The sequence below is a fragment of the Scyliorhinus torazame genome, chromosome 10 (genome assembly GCF_047496885.1).
Source record: "Scyliorhinus torazame isolate Kashiwa2021f chromosome 10, sScyTor2.1, whole genome shotgun sequence".
Taxonomy (NCBI): Eukaryota; Metazoa; Chordata; class Chondrichthyes; order Carcharhiniformes; family Scyliorhinidae; genus Scyliorhinus; species Scyliorhinus torazame.
In genome coordinates this window covers 178,367,802-178,388,427 of record NC_092716.1, presented here as the reverse complement: position 1 = coordinate 178,388,427, position 20,626 = coordinate 178,367,802, and the positions used below count along the sequence as shown (strand labels likewise).

At 43.9% G+C, this 20,626-nt stretch overlaps 1 protein-coding gene across 2 annotated transcripts; it reads right to left on the bottom strand.

Annotated features, from left to right (window-relative positions):
- Positions 1 to 502: 502 nt before the first annotated feature.
- Positions 503 to 19,540, bottom strand: LOC140384898 (galanin peptides-like). Of its 2 annotated transcripts, none has more exons than XM_072466817.1 (6): positions 19,369 to 19,540; positions 19,155 to 19,235; positions 18,022 to 18,079; positions 15,995 to 16,081; positions 15,327 to 15,404; positions 503 to 801 (listed from the first exon to the last, which is right to left on the bottom strand). In XM_072466817.1, exons 2-6 carry the CDS (start codon positions 19,233 to 19,235, stop codon positions 743 to 745), a joined length of 363 nt encoding a protein of 120 aa, XP_072322918.1. In that variant the 5' UTR covers positions 19,369 to 19,540; the 3' UTR covers positions 503 to 742. The 2 variants fall into 2 exon arrangements, with proteins under 2 accessions (XP_072322918.1, XP_072322919.1); XM_072466818.1 differs by having other exon boundaries at positions 18,022 to 18,076.
- Positions 19,541 to 20,626: the final 1,086 nt, after the last annotated feature.

Below are 20,626 nucleotides of genomic sequence, written 5' to 3'. Positions count from 1 at the left end.
TGCGAATGTAATGTTGAAGATTTTGGGAGTGGAGCTGGCGCTGAGCCTGTGGGTGGCAAAACTTTGGGTATTGGGCATCTGATTTGTTATGAGAAATATTCTCTCCCCTTTCTGGCAGTCCTTAAAAATCTATCCAGCGCTGTCAAACCCATGACTTGCTCCAAAATGCTGTTGTTTTTCCATGCTACCAGAAATGAACTCGGCCTCAAACTTCCACCAGGTTCTCCTTCATAGTCCTGTCAAACTCAAGGAACCCTCCCTTGAATGCCCCAATGGTGCTTACTCAGTCTTTCTCCCAATAACACAACTTATTTAAAGTGTACATTATGACAAATTGTGGATATGGGGGAATGAAAAGAATCAGCTGGAAGTTGTTAGGGTTAGGAGCTACCCTTTATGGACTCAGAATAAGAGTAATGGCTTGATGCTGATGGATGCCAGTTGCTTCAATAGTGATGTTGCAAAGGAAAATTAATCTTGTAAAAAGTACCAAGCCGTGAAATACAATTGTTGCATCTGTTCATTTTATTTGTTTATAGATTTTCTTCCATGTGGGAATACAAAGAAGTTCACCAAGTATTGATCTCGATACTAAATCAAAGGTAATGAAAGTTGATTAAAATATTTAGAAACCTAATTGTAATTTATCTTATGTCAATAATCTCTGATTTGTTCAGTGTACAAGTTGGTTGCAGTCACTAATCATGTGGTTTATACGTTCCAGAAAAGTTGCTTTGAGAGATCATGGCTGGAGAGCTTCAGACGATAACAGTGATGGCATATTGTCAAGTGCACCAATCTCTGAAACAAATAATGTTCAGTCATGTCAAGTTTGGAACATGGAACAAAACTTAAGTATAGCAAAGAGAACACACAATGGAACTGACACTGCTTGCCTTATAGTTTCCACTTGTGTGCTAAGTATAAAACAAATGGCTATACTCTTCTGGAAACTTTAGATCTACATTCACATTTTAAAATATCAGCAAAAACCCTACCAAACAAAACAATTTTCAAAAAAATGTTTAACCCCCCCCTCCCGTATGATATAAGGCAATGTGAGATTACCCCCAAAATGCAGGCGAATAAAGATTTATTTCAGGAGAAAAAGTGGAACTGAGGGGAAAATGTAATTAATTGTAAGCAAGATTAGATTCTCACTGACTAGATCATAGAATCATAGAATTTACAGTGCAGAAGGAGGCCATCCCATGTCACAAGTTATTCAGTTTATATATGACATGTATTAATCTCAGCAATACACATTTAATCACAATCATTTTTGCATACAATCTAAGAACACACAAAACATCTACATAAACATGAGCTCCCCCCCCCCTCGTTAGTTGCTGATCATGAACAGGTCCTTGAACAGGCTGGTCAATTGCGTCCATGTATTGTGGAAGCCTTCTTCTGATTGTCTGATGGCAAATTTTATTTTCTCCAATTTGAGGAATCCCGCCAAGTCAGCCACCCAGTCTACAGCTGAGCAGGAGTCTCCGGCAGGCCATCAAGAGGCAAAGGCTAGGGCGTCTGCCTCTCTCCCCATTAAGAGCGCGAGTTGATCTGACACCCCAAAGACCGCCACCATCGGGCATGGCTCCACCCTCACTCCTACAATCCTGGACATGGTTTCAAAATAGGCTGTCCAGTACACAAGTTTGGGGTAGGCCCAAAACATGTGGGGTGGGTGGCTGGGCCTCCCTGGCACCATTTGCATTTGTCCTCTACCTCCTGAAAGAACCCACTCATGCGTGCTGTGGTCAAGTGTGCCCTGTGCACTACCTTTAGCTGCGTTAGGCTCAGCCCTACGTATGAGGAGGTGTACAATGCTCTGATCCAGAGTTCTCCCCTTATCTCCATGCCCAGTTCCTCCTCGCAACCCCCCCCCCCCCCCCCCCCCCCGTGTCTCATCCAGTCGGGCCCTTACCTCCTCTAGCAGTTGTCCGTACATGTCGGCGCAGTTACCATCCCCTAATTCACCCAATGCTAACAGTCTGTTCAATAGGGTGTGCCGGGTAGCTGGGGGAACGTTGCAGTCTCCTTGCGGAGGAAGTTCTTCAGTTGCAGGTATCAAAGCTCATTTCCTTCAGGAGCAGGAGCTTTTCTTTTAGTTCCCCCAGAGTCCCTGCTCTGCCCCTCCTTCTTTGCAAGACCTTTTTTTAACGGATCCTATAATTAGATTTATTTACTTTGGTGAAGAAGGCCTTGGGGATGAAGATCGGGAGGGATCTGAATAGAAGGAGGAATCTTTAGCATGTTCAGTTTTATTGTCTACACTCGCACTCATCCCTCCAGGGAGAGTGGGAATGAGTCCTACTTCCGTTGGACTCTCTTTACCTCTTCCACTAGGCTCATGAGGTTCCACTGATGGATAGTCGTGGACTATCTGGATCTCCAGGTATCGGAATTTGGTTTGGGCCAGCTTGAACAGTAGTGTCCCCAGCTCTAATCCTCCCCCCTGGGGATTCACAGAGAAGATTTTACTCTTGCTCAGGTTAAGTTTGTAACCGGAGGGGCAGCACGGTGGTGCAGCGGGTTAGCCCTGCTGCCTCAAGGTGCCAAGGTCCCAGGTTCAATCCCGGCTCTGGGTCACTGTCTGTGTGGAGTTTGCACATTCTCCTAGTGTTTCGCCCCCACAACCCAAAGATGTGCAAGGAAGGTGGATTGAACACGCTAAATTGCCCCTTAATTGGAAAAAATGAATTGGGTACACTAAATTTATTTTTTTTAAAGTTTGTAACCGGAGAAGGCTCAGAACTTCCTTAGGAGTTCCATTATTAATTCCATATTGGCTCAGAGGTTTGAGACATAGAGGAGTGGGTTATCTGCACAGCGTGAGGCTCTATGCTCTGTTTCCCTTTTGGACGACCTAATGACGATAGCCAGTGGCTAGATCGTCAGGGTAAATAGCACGGGGGACAATTGGCATCCCTGCCTCGTGCCTCTGTGCAGCACTGGGGACGATGGGCATCCCTGCCTCTATGCAGCCAGAAGTACTCAGAGCTGGTGGCGTTAGTCCATACTTTTTGCCATGTACAGTAGTTTCAGCCACGAGGTGAACCGTGGCCCAAATCGTTCCAGTTCATCCATGAGGTACCTCTATTCGACTCTGTGTCTAGGGAGATGATCACTTCCGGTGTCTCCTCCCCAGATGGGGTCATAAATGAAATGAAAATCGCTTATTGCCACAAGTAGGCTTCAAATGAAGTTACTGTGAAAAGCCCCTAGTCGCCACATTCCGGCGCCTGTTCAGAGAGGCTGATACGGGAATCATGTTCAGCAGGCATCTGATGTTTGCCGTTAGCTGTCTGCCCTTGACAAACCCCGTCTGATCTTATGCGACTACCTATGGCATGCAACTCTGCAGGGCCTCTACCAAGACTTTAGCGTCAGTGTTCAAGAGTGAGATGGGTCTGCATGACCTGTACTCCGTCGGGTCTTTGTCTTTTTCAAGATCAGCGATATCGAGGCCTGTGCCACCGTGGGCAGCAGGGCTCCCCTTGACAGTGAGCCATTGAACATCTACCACAGGTGCGGGGCCAGTGTTGCCATGAACGTTCAATAGAAATCCATTGGGAATCCGTCTGGATCTGGTACAGAGAACATACAATGCAGAAGAAGGCCATTAGGCCCATCGAGTCTGCACCGACCCACTTAAGCCCTCACTTCTACCCTATCCCCGAAACCCAATAACCCCTCCTAACCCTTTTGGACACTAAGGGCAATTTAGCATGGCCAATCCACCTAACCTGCACATCTTTGGACTGTGGGAGGAAACCAGAGCACCAGGAGGAAACCCACGCACACACGGGGAGAACGTACAGACTCCTCACAGACAGTGACCCAATGGGGAATCGAACCTGGGACCCTGCCGCTGTGAAGCCACAGTGCTATCCACTTGTGCTACCGTACCTTCCCTGACTGCATGGAGTTGATGCTTTCCATGACCTCCCGCAATCCTAAAGGTGCTTCCAATCCCCGTTTCCTTTCCTCCCCCAAAACTGATATGCCCAGCCAATCGAGAAATTGTTTAATCTCCAAGTCCCCGTCTGGGGGCTCGGAGGTGTACAGTCCCTGGTAGAAGATTTCAAAGGCCTCGTTGATTTTGTTTGTCATTGTAACTAGCCTGCCATTCCTATACCTATACTATCTCTCTCGTTTCTCAGCTGGTGAACCAGTAGCGGTTGGCCTGGTCTCCATGTTCATAAACATGTGTCTGGCGGAGCTGGTTCACCACTTTCCCAGTGGAAAACAGGTCAAATTGCATTTATAGTTATTTCCTCTCCGCCAGTGGCTCCATAGTCGGGGCGGTGGAATACCGCCGATCCACTTCCAATTTGGAGTCGATCAGCCATTGTGTAACCGCCCTTTTCTTCCTATCCTGGAGAGGTCCGTAAGCTATTATTTCCCCTCTTATCGCTGCCTTCAGTGCCTCCCAAACTGTGGAGGATGAGACCTCCCCATTTTGGTTGCAGGTTACATGCCTGATGGCTTGTAATATTTTTTTTACTCACAGACGCCTCGTCGGTGTGTGTGGGTGTGTGGGCTGGTCTGTCGTTGGGTTCTGTACACAGTTAAGTCTCTCCCCATGAGTAGCTGATGGGAGTAGCGGTCGGGGATCTCCGCCATTGTTTTATTTTATATTAATATTTTAATTAAAGTTTGTATTTTTACAAAAAAATGGATGAAACGGTTATAATTTACACCTGTTCCTCCCCCCCCCCCCCCCCCCCCCCCCGCCTCCCCTCGCATCCCCCCTCTCTATTCATTGTTAGCTTCGAACAGGTCTTGGAACAGGCTGATGAATGGCTCCCATGCTTAGTGGAAGCCATTGTCTGATCCTCAAATTATGTATTTGATCTTCTCCAGATGGAGAAATTCCGATAGGTCTGCCAGCCAGTCTGCATCTGTGGGTGGTACCGCTGATCTCCCACTGAGCAGGATTCTCCGGCGGGTGATTAGGGATGCAAATGTAAGGGTGTCGGACCACTTCCCCACATGAAGTTCTGGCTGGTCCGGTATCCTGATGACAGCCACTCTCGGGCATGGCTCCACCCTCACAACCTTTGACATCGCTTCGAAGAAGCCTGTCCAGAACCAGACAAGTCTGGGGCAGGCGCAGAACATGTGGGTGTGATTGGCCGGGCCTCCCTGGCACCATTCACATTTGTCCTCCGCCTCCGGACAAAACCTGCTCATTCGGGTCATTGTCAGATGTGCTCTCCCATCCAGCCCCCCCCCGGGTGACGAACGGCTCCTCAAACACGGTCACAAACATCCTGCACCTTTTCTCAAACCCCTCTGCAGAGTCCCTTAACTCATACTTTAATCTTTTCCACCCGCAGGAAGTCGTATAGGTCACTCAACCAAGCCGCTACCCCCGGTGGCGATGCCGAGTAGCACTTGAGTAAAATTCTCCGCCGTGCAATCAGAGAGGCGAAGGCCACGACATCGGACTTCCTCCTCTCCATGAACTCCGGCTTCTCTGAAACCCCAAATATTGTCACCAAAGGGTCCGGGTCCACCTCCTCCTCCGCTATCTTGGCTAGGACCGCCAACACTCTCACCCAGAATCTTCCCAATTTTTCACAACCCGAAAACATGTGAGGGGGATTTGCTAGCCCCCGCCCACACCTCTCACTTCATCTGCTACCCGCGAGAAGAACTCACTCATTATTGTCCAAGTCATATGCAGCCTGTGCACCACCTTAAACTGTGTCAGACTCATCCTTGCACAGGAGGTCCCATTTACCCTCCGCAGTGCCTCACTCCATACTCCCCAATTGATCTCCCCATCCACCCTTGAACTTCACCACCCCCTTGCCTCCCTGCTCCCCAACCACTTGTATATATCCCCAATTCTTACCTCTTCCAAGTATGGAAACAGCAGTCGCTGCAGTAGGGTGTATCCCGGCCACCTAGGGAACCCTCTCCAGATCTTTTGCGGAAAGTTCCTAACCTGCAGATACCTGAACTCACTCCCCCTCGGTAACTCTACCCTCTCCCTTAGCTCCTCCAGACTGGCGAACCATTCCTCCAAATATATATCCCTCACCTTGACCAGCCCCACTTCCCTCCACCTCCTGTACACACTATCCATCCCCCCCACGGCTCAAAGATGTTCGCACAGCAGCGTTAACACCGACATCCCTTCCACCCCAAAATGCCTCATCAACTGATTCCATATCTTCACCGTGGATTGCACCACCAGTCTTCCTGAATACCTACTCTGAGCCATTGGCAATGCTGCCATCACCTTAGCCCTCAAACTAGACCCTTACAAGATTCCTCCTCCAGCCTAACCCATTCTACCCCTGTCTTCCCACCATCACCGCACCTTATCCACATTCTCCGTCCAATAATAATGAAGCAGATTCGGCAACACCAACCCCCCTGCTGCCTCTGCCCTCTCCTCCCCCCCCCCTCTGCCCTCTCCTCCCCCCCCCCCCCCCTGCCCTCTCCTCCCCCCCTCCACAATCAATTTGTCTATTTTTTAAAAAAGGCCTTGAAGATGAAGATCTGCATGGATCTAAACAGAGAGAGAAACCGGGTTCATCTTGATCTACACCCTTCCCGCCACGGAAAGCGAGTGTGCATTCCATCTTTATAGATCCTTTTTTACTTCCTCCACCGACTGGTCAGATTCCACTTGTGGATCCTTGTCCAATTGTGGATCCCCAGGTAGCGGAATTCGTTTTGAGCATTTTAAATGGGACACCTTCCAATTCTGTCCTTCTCCCGTTCAGGTTCACCAGGGAAACCTCACTTTTGCCCAGGTTGAGTTTGCAGCCTGAGAAGGCCCCAAACACTTCCAGAGGCTTCATGATTTTGTTCATGTTGTTTTACGGGTCCAAACACATTCAGCAGCCGTCTAATGTTCACAGTTAGCTGTCTATCCTTGACAAAGCCTGTCTGGTGCTCTGCGACCACCTCTGGTACGCAGTTCTCCAGTCTCCTGGCCAGGATTTTGAGTGTAATTTCTTGTCCACATTGAGCAGTGAAATGGGTCTGTATGATTCACATTCTGCCAGGCCTTTGTCTTTTTTGGGTATCGGCAATATGTTGGCTTGTGTTAGCGTTGGAGGCAGGGTGCCCCTCACTAGCGAACATCTCCCGCAGGTGTGGGGTGAGAGCTGGTGAGAATGTTTTGTAGAAGTCCACTTGGAACCTGTCGGGTCTCGGCGCCTTCCCCACCTGTATGAGTTGATGCTCTCCATGACGTCTTCCATTTTTATTGGTGCTTCCAGCTTCCCCCGTCTGGCATGTCCAGTCCATTGAGGAACCGTTTCGTCCCTGGATCCCCGTCAGAGGGCTCGGAGGTGTAGGCTTCAAATGCTTAGTTGATCTTTTTTGTTTCGGCTACCAGTCCACCTCTGCTGTCCTTTACCTGGGCTATCTCCCTCGTGGTTGCCTGCTTTCTCACCTTATGAGCTAGCAGGTGGCTAGCCTCCTCTCCATGTTTATAAAAGGTCCCACATGCCTAACGGAATTGGTTAGCTGCCTTCATGGTGGATGGCATGTTAAAGTCCATTTGTAGCTTTTTCCTTTCCACCAGAAGCTCTGCAGTCGGGGCCTCGGAATATTTTCTGTCGACCTCCAAGATGGAATTGCTGCCTAGCTGCCCTCTCGTCCCTGTCTCTATGAGCCTTATAGGCTATGGTTTCTCCCCTAATCACTGCCTTCAGTGCCTCCCAGAATGTGGAAGGTGAGACTTTCCCACTCTGGTTGTTCGTAATGTACTTACCTATGGTCTGTGATGTTTTCTGGGAGAAGACCTTGTCGGCCAAGAGGGCCATGTCTAACCTACATTTCCTCTCTATCTCTTTCGTATTCAAGCTGCTTTAACTCTTTCTCATGTTCCATTTGTTTAAGTTGTAACTGAATTTTTTACATTCCCAGTTCCCTCGTCGTGCCTGCAGTTTTCCCTGTTCGGGGGCTTTTTATGTCCGTCAATGCGTCCTATACACAGTTAAAGTTCCCCCCACCCCCCCATGATCAGTTGGTGCATATCTATGTCCGGAATTTCAGCCTTATAAATTCTGTGTATTCCCAGATGGGCACATACCCCTTTACCAGGACTACCGGTGCCCCATCTAGGACACTGCTGACCACCCAGCCCTTTCTTACCTGCAATTGGTCCTTCTCCCTCTGGTGCATCTCTTGGAGGAAGCCTATGTCGGTTTTCAAACTTCTCAGATGGACAAAGACTTTGGATCATTTCACAGGGCTGTTAAGTCCCCTAACGTTCCAAGTGGCTACCCTGGTGGGGGGTTTCTGCCCCCCTCCCATCCTGTTGGATCAACCATACTTACCTTGTGGAGGCGTCCCTGCACTCCGGGGTTTCCCTTCATTCGGGGCCATCCAAAATGGCCACGGTCACCATTCTCACCATGAGGTTGGGCCCCTGTGCTCCAGGTTTCCCCCTTGTCCAGGGACCACCCAACATGGCTGCCAACTGCGTGTATGCCACATGGGTGAGCCCCTGCATCCGGGTTTCCCTTTGTTTCGGGGCCCTCCAAAGTGGCTGCTTATGGTGCCATCTTGTTCCATCAACCCAAAACTGACCATTTGAAGCTAGTCTAAAGCCCTTCCCTTCCTTATCATTATGCTCCTCCCATGGTCCTGTTATGGGTCAGGGTTTAGAGAACCCCAAAGTGTATCATGGCGTTCACCTGACCCACAACTTTTAATAGATTGTGGTATGGGGAGCACACGGCCCACTCCACAGGTGTGGTACAGCAGAAATGGAAAAGTATTTTTTTTAAAGCAAAACAATGTTTATTCTATGAACTCAAGCTAACCTTTTGAAAACATACAGTGAACATCTTAGCAACCATTAATTCAAATACAACCCACAAAGACTACTACACTAAGTAATTGTTTAAGCTTTCCTTTCAACATCCATATGACTTAAAACACCTTTTACCAGTAGCACATCAGGTTAAAGTCACTACTGTTATTAGTTTTAAATCACCAGGATCGATTTACAGTCTTTAGATTAGAGAGAGAGATTTATACACCTTCTGGCTGTGACTGCAGCTATCCAGCTCTGAAAACGAAACTAAAACACACCCTGCAGCAAACAGCCTAAAACGAAAGTAAAACGCTGACAGAGCGCCCAGCTCCACCCACACTCTGAAGTCACTGATAATACCCATTTCTTATAGGTACATTTCTTAAACACCCATCAAAGGTACTCTCACATGCCACCTCCCCCAAGAAAAAATAAATAAACCATCAACTTCAAGATGATTTCATTTTTCACCTTTTCACAATTCTTTAAGAAATGCACACAGTATATATACTTTTTCGTTACAAAAAAAAAAACACACGCAAACAGGTATAATAATAATAGTCCATTTTTTTTGTTCTTTTTCCTCCAACTGAAACTGCTTCCGTTCATCATTCGTGACAAAGCATCGGCTATCACGTTTTCTCGTCCCGCCACATGTACTATTTTTAAATTAAATGGCTGCAACAATAAACTCCAGCCAAACAGCCTTGCATTGTTATTCCGGAATCGCTCCAAAAACGTCAACGGATTATGATCAGTATATATAATGGTGTCAGACGGATTGCTGGTCACATAAATGTGAAAATGTTGCAAAGCGAGCACCAAACTCAAAGTTTCCTTCTCAATCGTGGAATACATTTTGTGGTGAGAATTCAATTTCTTTGAAAAATAACCAATAGGCCGCACTAGCCCTTCATCGTCGTCTTGTAGAAGCACCGCACCTACACCCACATCACTCGCATCAACCGCCACTTTGAATGGTTTCGTATAATTTGGGATGGCTAACATAGGAGCAGTGGTCAACACAGCCTTCAGGCCGTCAAATGCCTGTTGACACTCCGCTGTCCACTAGAATTTGTTACACTTCTTGAGCAAATCCGTCAGGGAGCGACCACACTGCTAAAATTGGGTACAAATTTCTGGTAAAATCCACTCATGCCAAGAAATCGCATTATTTCCCATCATCTTGAGGGTATCGGAAACTTCTCAAAGAAAGTGACTTGGGCTTTTCCAAATTCACTTTTGGCTAGGTTTATCACCAAACCCGCCTCCTGAAGTCGATTGAATAACTCCATCAGATGTTTCAAATGTTCTGTCCATGTCTGGCTGAAAATTACCAGATCGTCGATGTATATCGCACAATTGGGTAATCCTGAAACAACTTTGTTAGTTAACCGTTGAAATGTGGCTGGTGTGTTTTTCGTGCCAAATGGCATAACTTTGAATTGGTATATACTATCTGGAGTCACAAAAGCTGAAATCTCCTTCGCCCTTTCTGACAACGGTACCTGCCTTTACCTTTAAGTAAATCCAGTTTGGAAATAAAAGCGGATTGTCCCACTTTCTCAATGCAATCCTCCAAACGTGGGGTAGGATAAGAGTCCGTTCTTGTAACTGCATTAACCTTTCTATCGTCCACACACAACCGTTGGGTACCGTCCGGTTATGGTACTATCACTATGGATGAGCTCCATTGGCTGCAACCCACTTCAATTATGCCATTTTTAAGCATACTCTCAATCTCTTTGTTAACCTGTGCCAATTTTAAATGGTTAAGTCTGTATGGATGTTGTTTGATTGGAAGAGCATTTCCCACATCTACATCATGTATAGCCATTTTAGTACTTCCCAATTTATCTCCACAAACTTGCCCATGTGATATTAATAACTCTTTCAGGTCACCTTTTCTGGCAACATTCTTCCCAAACTACATAACTCCTCATCTCTTACCATTAAAGATTGACTAGCTCCCGTATCTCTTAAAATTGTGACTTCTTAAATTGCTCCTCTGATACACATGAGTAAACTTTACCCACACAAGTAAATTCTTTAAAGACATCTGGCACCTTCTTATCAATCATCTCTTGATCAGGCTGTACAATCTTTTGCACCTCCTTCGCTTCACTTGGGCTTTCCTTTACCGCTTTAACAAACCCCACTGTCTTATCCTGTTTTACCACATCAGCCTTCCCAGTGCTTTTCTTCAACCACCAACACTGTGACTTTACATGGCCTAGTTTATTAAGGTGAAACATTTCAAACAGTTCATTTCTTTTCCACCCTCCTGGATTTCTTTTTAAATCTGAGGTACACTCTCCTTATTATCTCCTCTCAGATCACCTTTACCTTTACCACTTGAGTATTTCTCATGTCCCCAGTTTCTATCCCTCACAGACTGAAACCAAGCTTTGATGTATGAACTAATTCATAATCATCTGCCATTTCTGCTGCTAATTTCGCAGTTTTAACCCTCTGCTCTTCCACATGAATTCTCACGACATCAGGAATTGAATTTTTAAACTCCAAAATATAATTTCTCTGAGAGCTTCATACGTTTGGTCTTTTTTCAAAGCCCTTACCGACCTATCAAAATTACTCTGTTTGATCCTTTCACACTCCATGTATGTTTGACCAAATTCTTTCCTTAAATTTCTAAACCTTTGTCTGTCGGCTTCAGGCACTAGTTCAGATGCACCTAAAATTGATTTTTTTCACCTCCTCATACTTCCCAGATACGTCCTCCAGTAGTGATGCAAACACTTCACTAGCCCTACCTATCAGCTTTAATTGAATCAGTAATACCCACATGTCCTGTGGCCATTTCATTTGTTTGGCCACCTTCTCAAATGAAATGAAAAAGGCTTCCACCTCCTTCTCGTCAATGCTTGGACATATTTAAATAGATTCCCACCAAGCATTCGACTTTGACGCTCTTTCTCACTATCATCCAACTGTACGTTTCCCTCTACTCCTGCCAATTTTAACTGACTGTCATGTTTCATGGCCATTTTCTGAAGTTCAAACTCTCTCCCTCTTTATCTTTTTCACTGATCTGTATCTCCCTTTCTTTTTCCTCTCTATCTCTTTCGTATTCAAGCTGCTTTAACTCTTTCTCATGTTCCATTTGTTTAAGTTGTAACTGAATTTTTTCCATTTCCAATTAGTCAAACTGTATCTCAGGCAACTTTAAATGCTTAGCCACCGCCATAATTACCTCATCTTTTCGCATTTTGTCAGGTAATGTTAACTGCAAAGTTTTTGCCTAATCTAACAGTCTGCTTTTAGTCTCTGTCCGTCAGGTAGTGTGTGTGACCGTCTCCACCCCCAAAAACTTCAGAGCCTCTGAAAGAGCCATTGTCCATAACACACTCCCTACTTAAACTGAAATACCACACCTGAAAAGCAACCACAATATGCTCATGCCTCACTGTCTTTAAGTTCATTAAGCCAATCCAATAGATAGACTTTTATCCCCCTCGAACCCCCAATTTGTTATGGGCCAGGGTTTAGAGAACCCCAAAGTGTATCATGGAGTTCACCTGACCCACAACTTTTAATAGATTGTGGTATGGGGAGCACATGGCCCACTCTACAGGTGTGGTACAGCAGAAATGGAAAAGTATTTTTTAAAGCAAAACAATGTTTATTCTATGAACTCAAGCTAACCTTTTGAAAACATACAGTGAACATCTTAGCAACCATTAATTCAAATACAACCCACAAAGACTACTACACTAAGTAATTGTTTAAGCTTTCCTTTTAACATCCATATGACTTAAAACACCTTTTGCCAGAAGCACATCAGGTTAAAGTCTCTACTGTTATTAGTTTTAAATCACCAGGATCGATTTACAGTCTTTAGATTACAGAGAGAGATTCATACACCTACTGGCCGTGACTGCAGCTATCCAGCTCTGCAAATGAAACTAAAACACACCCTGCAGCGAACAGCCTAAAACAAAAGTAAAAAGCTGACAGACAGCCCAGCTCCACCCACACTCTGACATTACTGATAATACCCATTTATTAAAAGTACATTTCTTAAACACCCATTTCTTAAAGGTACTCTCACATGACAGCCCCCCTTCCCTCCCCACTGTTTCCCTTTCTATCTACCACCCCACCCCCATGCCCACCCATCCTGGTGGTTCCCCACCCTCCCACTAGGCGTTCCCTCCCCATTGGGAGATGCGCTGCAGCCTCCCTCTTTCATACCTCCTGGTGCTAGCTTTCCTCGCTAGTGTGGTGGCCCCCCCTCCCAAGGCTGATCTTTCCCAGTCCTTATGCCCGATGAATTGCCTTCCTCTGTCTCCTCTTCACCCTTTCCTGTGCTCTGCTGCCCTTGCCTTCATGTAAGCTAGTGGTCTTGCTCAAAACGAGGCAGTACCATCCCGCGCAAAAATTGTTCATGTTCGTAACTTTTCATTCTCTTCCTGAGTATTCCTCATCGCTGATTTGTCTGTCTTTTGTTTAGGCCATTCACCCACACTAATTTGTCTGCCTCTGCCGGGGTGGTGAATAAATGTTCTTTATTCTGGAATGTCACCCAGAACCTGGCTGAGAATTTCCTCCCGAATTTTAGACCATTCCTGTACAGGCCAATTTTGCTTGGTTAAACTTGGCCCTGCGCTTTGCCAGGTCTGCCCCAATGTCTTGGTACACCCGTATTCTGTGTCCTTCCCAACTGCTCGCTTTGGTCTGCCGAGCCCAATGCAGGATCTTCTCCCAATCCTGGTACGTGTGTAACTTGGTGATTATCGTCCTTTGGGCATCGGTCAGGGTGACCTGTGGGCCCTGTCGATCTCCTATGGCTTGGGGAAGCTGTACCTTCCGATTCGGTGGCTTGGGGAAGCTGTACCTTCCGATCCGGTGGCTTGGGGAAGCTGTACCTTCCGATCCGGTGGCTTGGGGAAGCTGTCCCTTCCGACCCGGTGGCCCAGCATTTGGGCCACATTAATCAGTTGGGTCTCTGCCTTCGATCCCCTCTGGCAGGCCCACTATTTGAATATTTTGCCACCAAGAACAGTTCTTTTGATCTTCGACTTTTCCCTTCAGGCTCCTTGGGTCTCCACCAACCTTTTTATCTCGGCTTCCAAAGGGACAAACTGGTTGGTTGACACCTTTGAGCTCCTGGATTCTGCAACCTCAACTTGTGCTAGGATGAGCTTGCTTCAGTTCAAGGTGGTGCACAGGGTACATATGACCCGGGCGAGGATGAGTGTGTGCTTTCAAGGGGTGGCCAATGAATGCAAGAAGTTTGGGTTGCGGGAATTTGGAGAGTTACTGGGAAGTGGTGCTTGGGACGTTATTTTATATTGTGGGGGTGGCGGTCAGGCCGGATCCAATGGTGGCGATCTTTGGGGTATAGAGAATGCCGGAGCTGCGGGAGGGTAGGCGGCTGAGTCATGGCATTTGCCTCTCTAATTGCCAGGCGAAGGATCTTGCTGAATTGGAGGTCGGTTACGTCGCCAGGGCTGGTGGGATGGCTGGGCACCTGTATGGCTCTCTTCGGCTGAAAAATATCAAATGTGTGTTGAGGGGGTTTGGTGGAGAGCTTCGACACGGTGGGGGTTGTTCATGACAATATTTGAGGAACTGTTCATTGCGGGGGTTGCAACTGTGAGGTTGTGGAGTGTGTTCTATAATGTTATTGTTTTTTAAATAAAACACATGTTTGGAATAAAATACATTTTTTTTAAAAAGGGAGCAGAAGCTTTGTTTAAAACTGCCATTTGGGAAATCTGGTCCGGAGCTTGGAATGCAAATCATTAAGGAAAAACATTATTATGAGAGGAGAAGATTTTAAAATGTGTGTTTTTATGAGTGGAATTTGGAAACTGTCATATGACAATTATCTGGGGGCGTGGAGTTTTGAGACGACATCCACAAACATTTGCCTCGGATTCAGAGTGATTGCCCACAGTCATCTTGTGTGCTTAAAAGGGACTGTGTTAATGAGACTATTGTATCTTAAAAACGGTACTCTGTAATCCATGTTAATCTTTAAATCAGTGTGTATTGGTTAAGGGGAGAGTATTGTACAATAGTCCAACTTTCATGTTTAATAAATATTTTGTTCCTGTTAAAACTAATTAGTGGTCCTGTGACTCTGTTCCTCCATGTTTTTAGTCTTTTGCGTCAGGGTTCCATTCTGGGAACTTCCTGCCCAATTATATCATCGGAATATTGTTTATTTACAAGCTGGGAAATTACAAGAGATCAAGAGCCTATGAACAGTTATAGGAACCTACTAAACTGGAAACTGCTTTGAATAAATTTGTATACTAATGATAATCTGTAAATACCCATCAGGTGAGAAAACACAGCAAATAAGGAACAGCATGGTTTGCATATTTTAGTAATAGGTATTATTAGTAATAGAACAGGAGGAGATGGCCTGCCATGAGCCTATGACGCCATTAAATTAAATAATAGCTGATCAGTATTAATAAATTCCACCCACTGCCTTGGCTCCATATCCTTTTGTACCCTTGGGATAGCTAGTGTTTTCAATATCAAATATTCTTACCTTTTAAGTGCAAGTACAAAATAAATTCGATGGCTATTCGAGCAGCACTTTCATCAGCAAGGGTTTGTAGCAAGTTCCCTAGAAACCGCACATTAAAAAGGTTCATATTTAGTCTAGGAATTTAAAAAAAAAAATTTGTATAGCAAATGCATGGAATATAAATAGCAAAAAATGATCACAAAATATTCTCCTAAGTTAGACTGATGAATCAATACAATGTAGACAAACTCCACACACCTAATGCTGTATTTTCAAAAGAACAACATTGATGTGCATACTGCCTTATAGATTGAGTTATCACATTAATATGGTGAATGTTTCAATGTCCATCCAGCAAGTATATTTGTATTATACAATGGTTACTAGAATGTGTGAGAAGTTCTTTGTCCACGTTTTTCTGCAACTGAATTAGCAAATTGTTCAGACACTTTATCCAATCTCAAACATGCTACATACAGCCCTTTTCAATGACGAGCGAACAAATTGTTTGTTTAGACTGAGAAATCATCCAACACAAACATTGTTGAGGAAGTGTCGGTAATAATTTATTTGCTCTTTCCTGTTCTGTCATTTCTACTCACATGGCATGCAAAACATGCCATTTAGTTTTGCTCCATAATGCAGGAAGGAACAAAATGGTTACAAATAAAATTGGAATAACCTCTTACCATGTTTAACTTCATCTTCAAGTCGCAGTTCACGTTTGCCAGCAAGGCCATTCTTTTCGTTCAAGGATCGGTGATTGTCCACAGCATCTATGAGGAAGACAGTTACCAAATGCAACATTAAAGAATTTCCATTCATCTGCAACACTGGTCAACAAAATTGCAGAAATCCAAAGTTTTGGCTATTAAATTTTCCCAGGGAATTATTGCTTTAATTTTAGATTGAGTAAGCACATAAAATATAGTTCATATGGATAATGGTTCAATTTCCACCCAGCAAAGGGAAGCAGTGGCATAGTGGTATTGTCACTGGACTAATAATCGAGACACTCAGGGTAGTGCTTTGGGGACCTGGGCTCAAATCCCACCAGGGCAGATGGTGAAATTTTAATTTAATAAAAAGAAAAATCTGGAATTAAAAGACTAATGATGACCATGAAACCATTGTGGATTATTGTAAAACCCCATCTGGTTCACTAATGTCCTTCAGGGAAGGAAATCTGCCATTTTACATGGTCTGGCCTACATGTGACTCCAGATCCACAGCAATGTGGTTGACTCTAAAATACACTCAGGGATGGGCAATAAATTCTGGCCCAGCTCGCGATGCCCACACCCCATGAACGAATTTTTAAAATCTTGTATTATAGAATCATAGAATGGTTACCAGAACATGCGAGGAATTCTTCGTCCAAGTTTTTCTGCTCTTATTTTAAGGCAGTGAATCATATTAGAATGTGTTTTTAGCATTTGGAAACCTAGGCCAAATGGCTGAACATAGATAATGCATTTTGGTAGGTTGTTCAATTATGGAAACCAAGCTCTGGTGTTGACCAATGTATAATTTTCAGCAGATATCTGGTTAGCAACCATGCTAGCTGTTTTGTCCATTCTCTATTCCAGCAGTACAGAGTTAGATTAATTTAGATTAATTTTCTGAACATACAAGCAGACATTTTTTGCAAGGAGATATATCTGCACGTTCTGAGACAGTTTGGCAATAGGCGTGCCAACTAATTTGAATAAAGACTGAAAAAAATCAGACATATTATCTACTCAACATACAATCATAATAATGTATGAAAAGAATTTGTTCATAAACTGTGATGAAATATTGTCATTTAATACTTCAAATTTTCCATCCATCACAGTCCTAATATTTTGTTCTGTCCTCCCCTCGATATTTGTTTAAAGGCCTATTACGTCTTATTTTTACCCCCAGTCTCAAAAGTTATTGACCTAAATAATGAATTATTTTTTCTTTGCAGATGCTACCTGACCTTCAGCATCTTTTGTTTATCTTCGATGATCAACATCTGCAATATTTTGTTTGAGGGAAATGTTTTGTTGTCCCTGACCTTTTCAGACAACTATTAATGGTTCCAACAGTATAACCACTATTGTATTCCTATTATCTAGCTGTTTCAGCAGCTGGTAGATATGCTGCCAAAAATGGAACAGAGCTATATAAAGCAGCAAGCTCTTGTTAGATCTATTGTTTATATTGAATGAAATTCTGTCAGCCAGGAGCTAGAATAAAGTTTGAGGTATCCACACCTGATTATTTAGTGCTTTCCGCTGGAAAGCACACAAATGTGAATGTTAAGGAGGCACTGGAGGTTGTCACCTGTAGAACTGTTTTTCATCACAAATAAATGCATTCATAATAGACAGAAAAGACTGTAATAAAAAGGTAAGAAATTAGATTTCAGATTTCCTCCCCAGGTAGGATCCCACCAAAAACCTTTCATGTCACTCATACCACATCGAGACATAATTGGAGAACTGATTAAAAAATATATACAGTCTTGAAATCTGGCATTCATTGCCCATTCCTAGTTGTCTTGTAAAGTTGATAGACCATTGCTTGAACCACAGCTGCCCAAGTGAGAAAGGATGCTACAGATTGAAATACGGCTGAGATAGTTAATTGACAGGGCACATTACAATTAAGGATTAGGAATAAATGATTGACATTCCTGGAACAGATATAATTTGCAAAATTTACCAATTGCATAAAGTATACTCACGTGGTCCTAATAGGTATCCTGCACTGTTTAACGTCCAGCCCCTTTTTTCTTTTGCCTGCTGGAGAAATGTCTCAATATTACCTTTTAGAAAGCATACAACATACCAGAATAATAAACTCCAAATGAATCTCTATTTGAAAATTTATAAAAGCAGGTATCGTAAGCAGGGTTAAACGTTCTACATTCAACTCTAAACGGAGTGAAGAAATTGCTACAACTTTCCTGGCAGATCAAGACAGTGAGAAGATGACCACTAATGATAAAAAAACTCCCTTATCGGGCTCGGAGTGCTTCTCCAGATGTCACATGGAAAGTTTAGGTCACCCCTAGTCTGGAGTTGAACTCTTCCCTCACACGAGCCCCTCCCAAAAATCTCCTGCTCATGACTCACTTTCCTTTCGACTAACTAATCTTTTCCTGGCCGAGCTGAATATTTTCCTGCTGACCAAATTTTCACTCATACGAATTGGCCAGCTGATGTCACTGTCACTTTTTGGGGGGCAAGCGGTACCAAAGTCTATCGGAGTTAAAATTGCAGACTCACAATGTCACATTTAGGCGTTCAAACCCCGAGCCAAATCCTTCTCCAGTGACATTTCCCCCTCTTTGATGGTTGCATACATGCCCAAGGCAGGTCCTGGCTCATTGCTAAATTGTTCTCCCAGAGTTCTACACTGGGCAGTATTTTTTAAAATCAGTTTTCTTCTACTTTCAAGGATAGGTGTTAAAGAATTAAACACGTGAGACTAAGTACCATTAGTTTTAAATAGTCTTATATACCCTATATTTATAGTTACAAATACTCAAACCAGAAATAAATACGTCATCAATACCATAAAAAGGATAAGTTAACATTTTGAATGGTGACATCTCAACACGAATGAATAAACAGGCTGTTTTCAGCAAATATCTTTAATCAGATTCTTCGTAATCTTTTGGGTTAAGAAACCTGCCAGGCGCTTGAATCACTTAATTTTGGTATCAGTCAGCATTACAGTAGTTTTCCGTAAGATTATACTGAGTGACAGGTTTCTTCAAATTCTGAGGGAAGGAAATAGGGGCCCTAAATAGACAGCGCTAGGTGCAAAGTAAAGCATTTAAAAGAAAGAATAGAAACGTCAGAGAGAACTCACCGAGAGGACTAACCCAAAAGATTGGGAAACGGCGGCACACAAGATTAGAGACAGACCCAGGATACTAGCAAAGCGAGGCATCTGAAAAAGAGGGGATGGGGGGGAAGAGAACAAAATGGCAGAATTCTTGAAGCAACGTCTCAGAGAAAGAGAAAAATCATTTTAAGACAATAAAATTAACAGAAAATTATTTATCTGACAAATGTTATCTTACCCTGTTTTGCTCCTGGTGTGTTTTCTTCTGAACTTAATTGTTCGATGTATTGTTTCAGTTATTGAAGCCCCGAGAGTTGCTGAATTAACAAGTTTCCCTCCAGACTGGCGCGACAGCTGCCATTACACAGAGGTTGTTGTAGAGAGCGGAGCAGGTGTGTACTTTTATATGGGAAGCCGACCGCACCACCAATCTCCCTCCCGCGTCACGAGCTCTATTTTCTCTGTATGTCACCCCCATTAGAACCAAAATTGCACCAATTAAATTAAATATACTTTTAGGTAATTTGGCTGCAGATAGACAGACACGAAGCAGATAATTACATTTGATGAGTGCGTTATCCAAAGGTTGGCTGCCCAAAGCGTAACATGCCTTGTGTACACGAGCTACAAATTGCCATCTCTCACTTCTTTTATATCTACAGATATATATATTTAGAAAATAAAATATTTTCTATCCTCTTCAGAACTTTTATATTTGTCGTGCGCGACAGGAATAGTTTCTAAATATTACTAAAACGTTAACACTCCTTTCTCAGAATTAGGTATCAAAAATATTTATTTTCTCCTCCACATGACTAGTGAACCGGTATTACAGATCAAAGCATCTGTGATTTCAATACTTTTAACCTCGGGCATAGATTGGATATTGTTTCCTGTCACTAGTAATTCCAGAGCTGAAATACAAACCAATACCTTAAATTGATCATAATTCGGCTTCAAATCAAGGCAGAAGCATATTTTCACTCGCTCGTGCGATTGGACACTTTAACATTATTAAACGACTAAAATGTGGAGCCCAAGACTTATAGTTCCTGCGAGACATTGAACAAGTATACCAAGCAAGAGGTATGTAGATGAATCAACCTTGGGGATTAAAAACTGGCAGCATTTAGGAAAAAGGGAATACTGAGGGGGATGTGGACCTTTAACGTTCTGGGAATAAGAATCTACCTGATGCAATGAATCTTGGTTTTAGCATCCTCGGGATGAGATGGTGTGTTTACTCAGGGAGTCCATGTTGCTGTGGAAACATACACGTAGCTATGGATAGTGATGATAGAAGCTCCAATTTTCTTTCCATCACATCTCTGACCAGGAATTTCTACCGTACTTACTGCCTTCCATTGGTATGCGTTGAACGAATTTGCAGGTTGATATCAATCTGTTTGTCTGCATTATGAAATGGCCTCAAACCTCAGAGCTTCTGACTCAGAGGCAGGATACGTACCCACGGGCCATGTCCTAGATAAATAGTA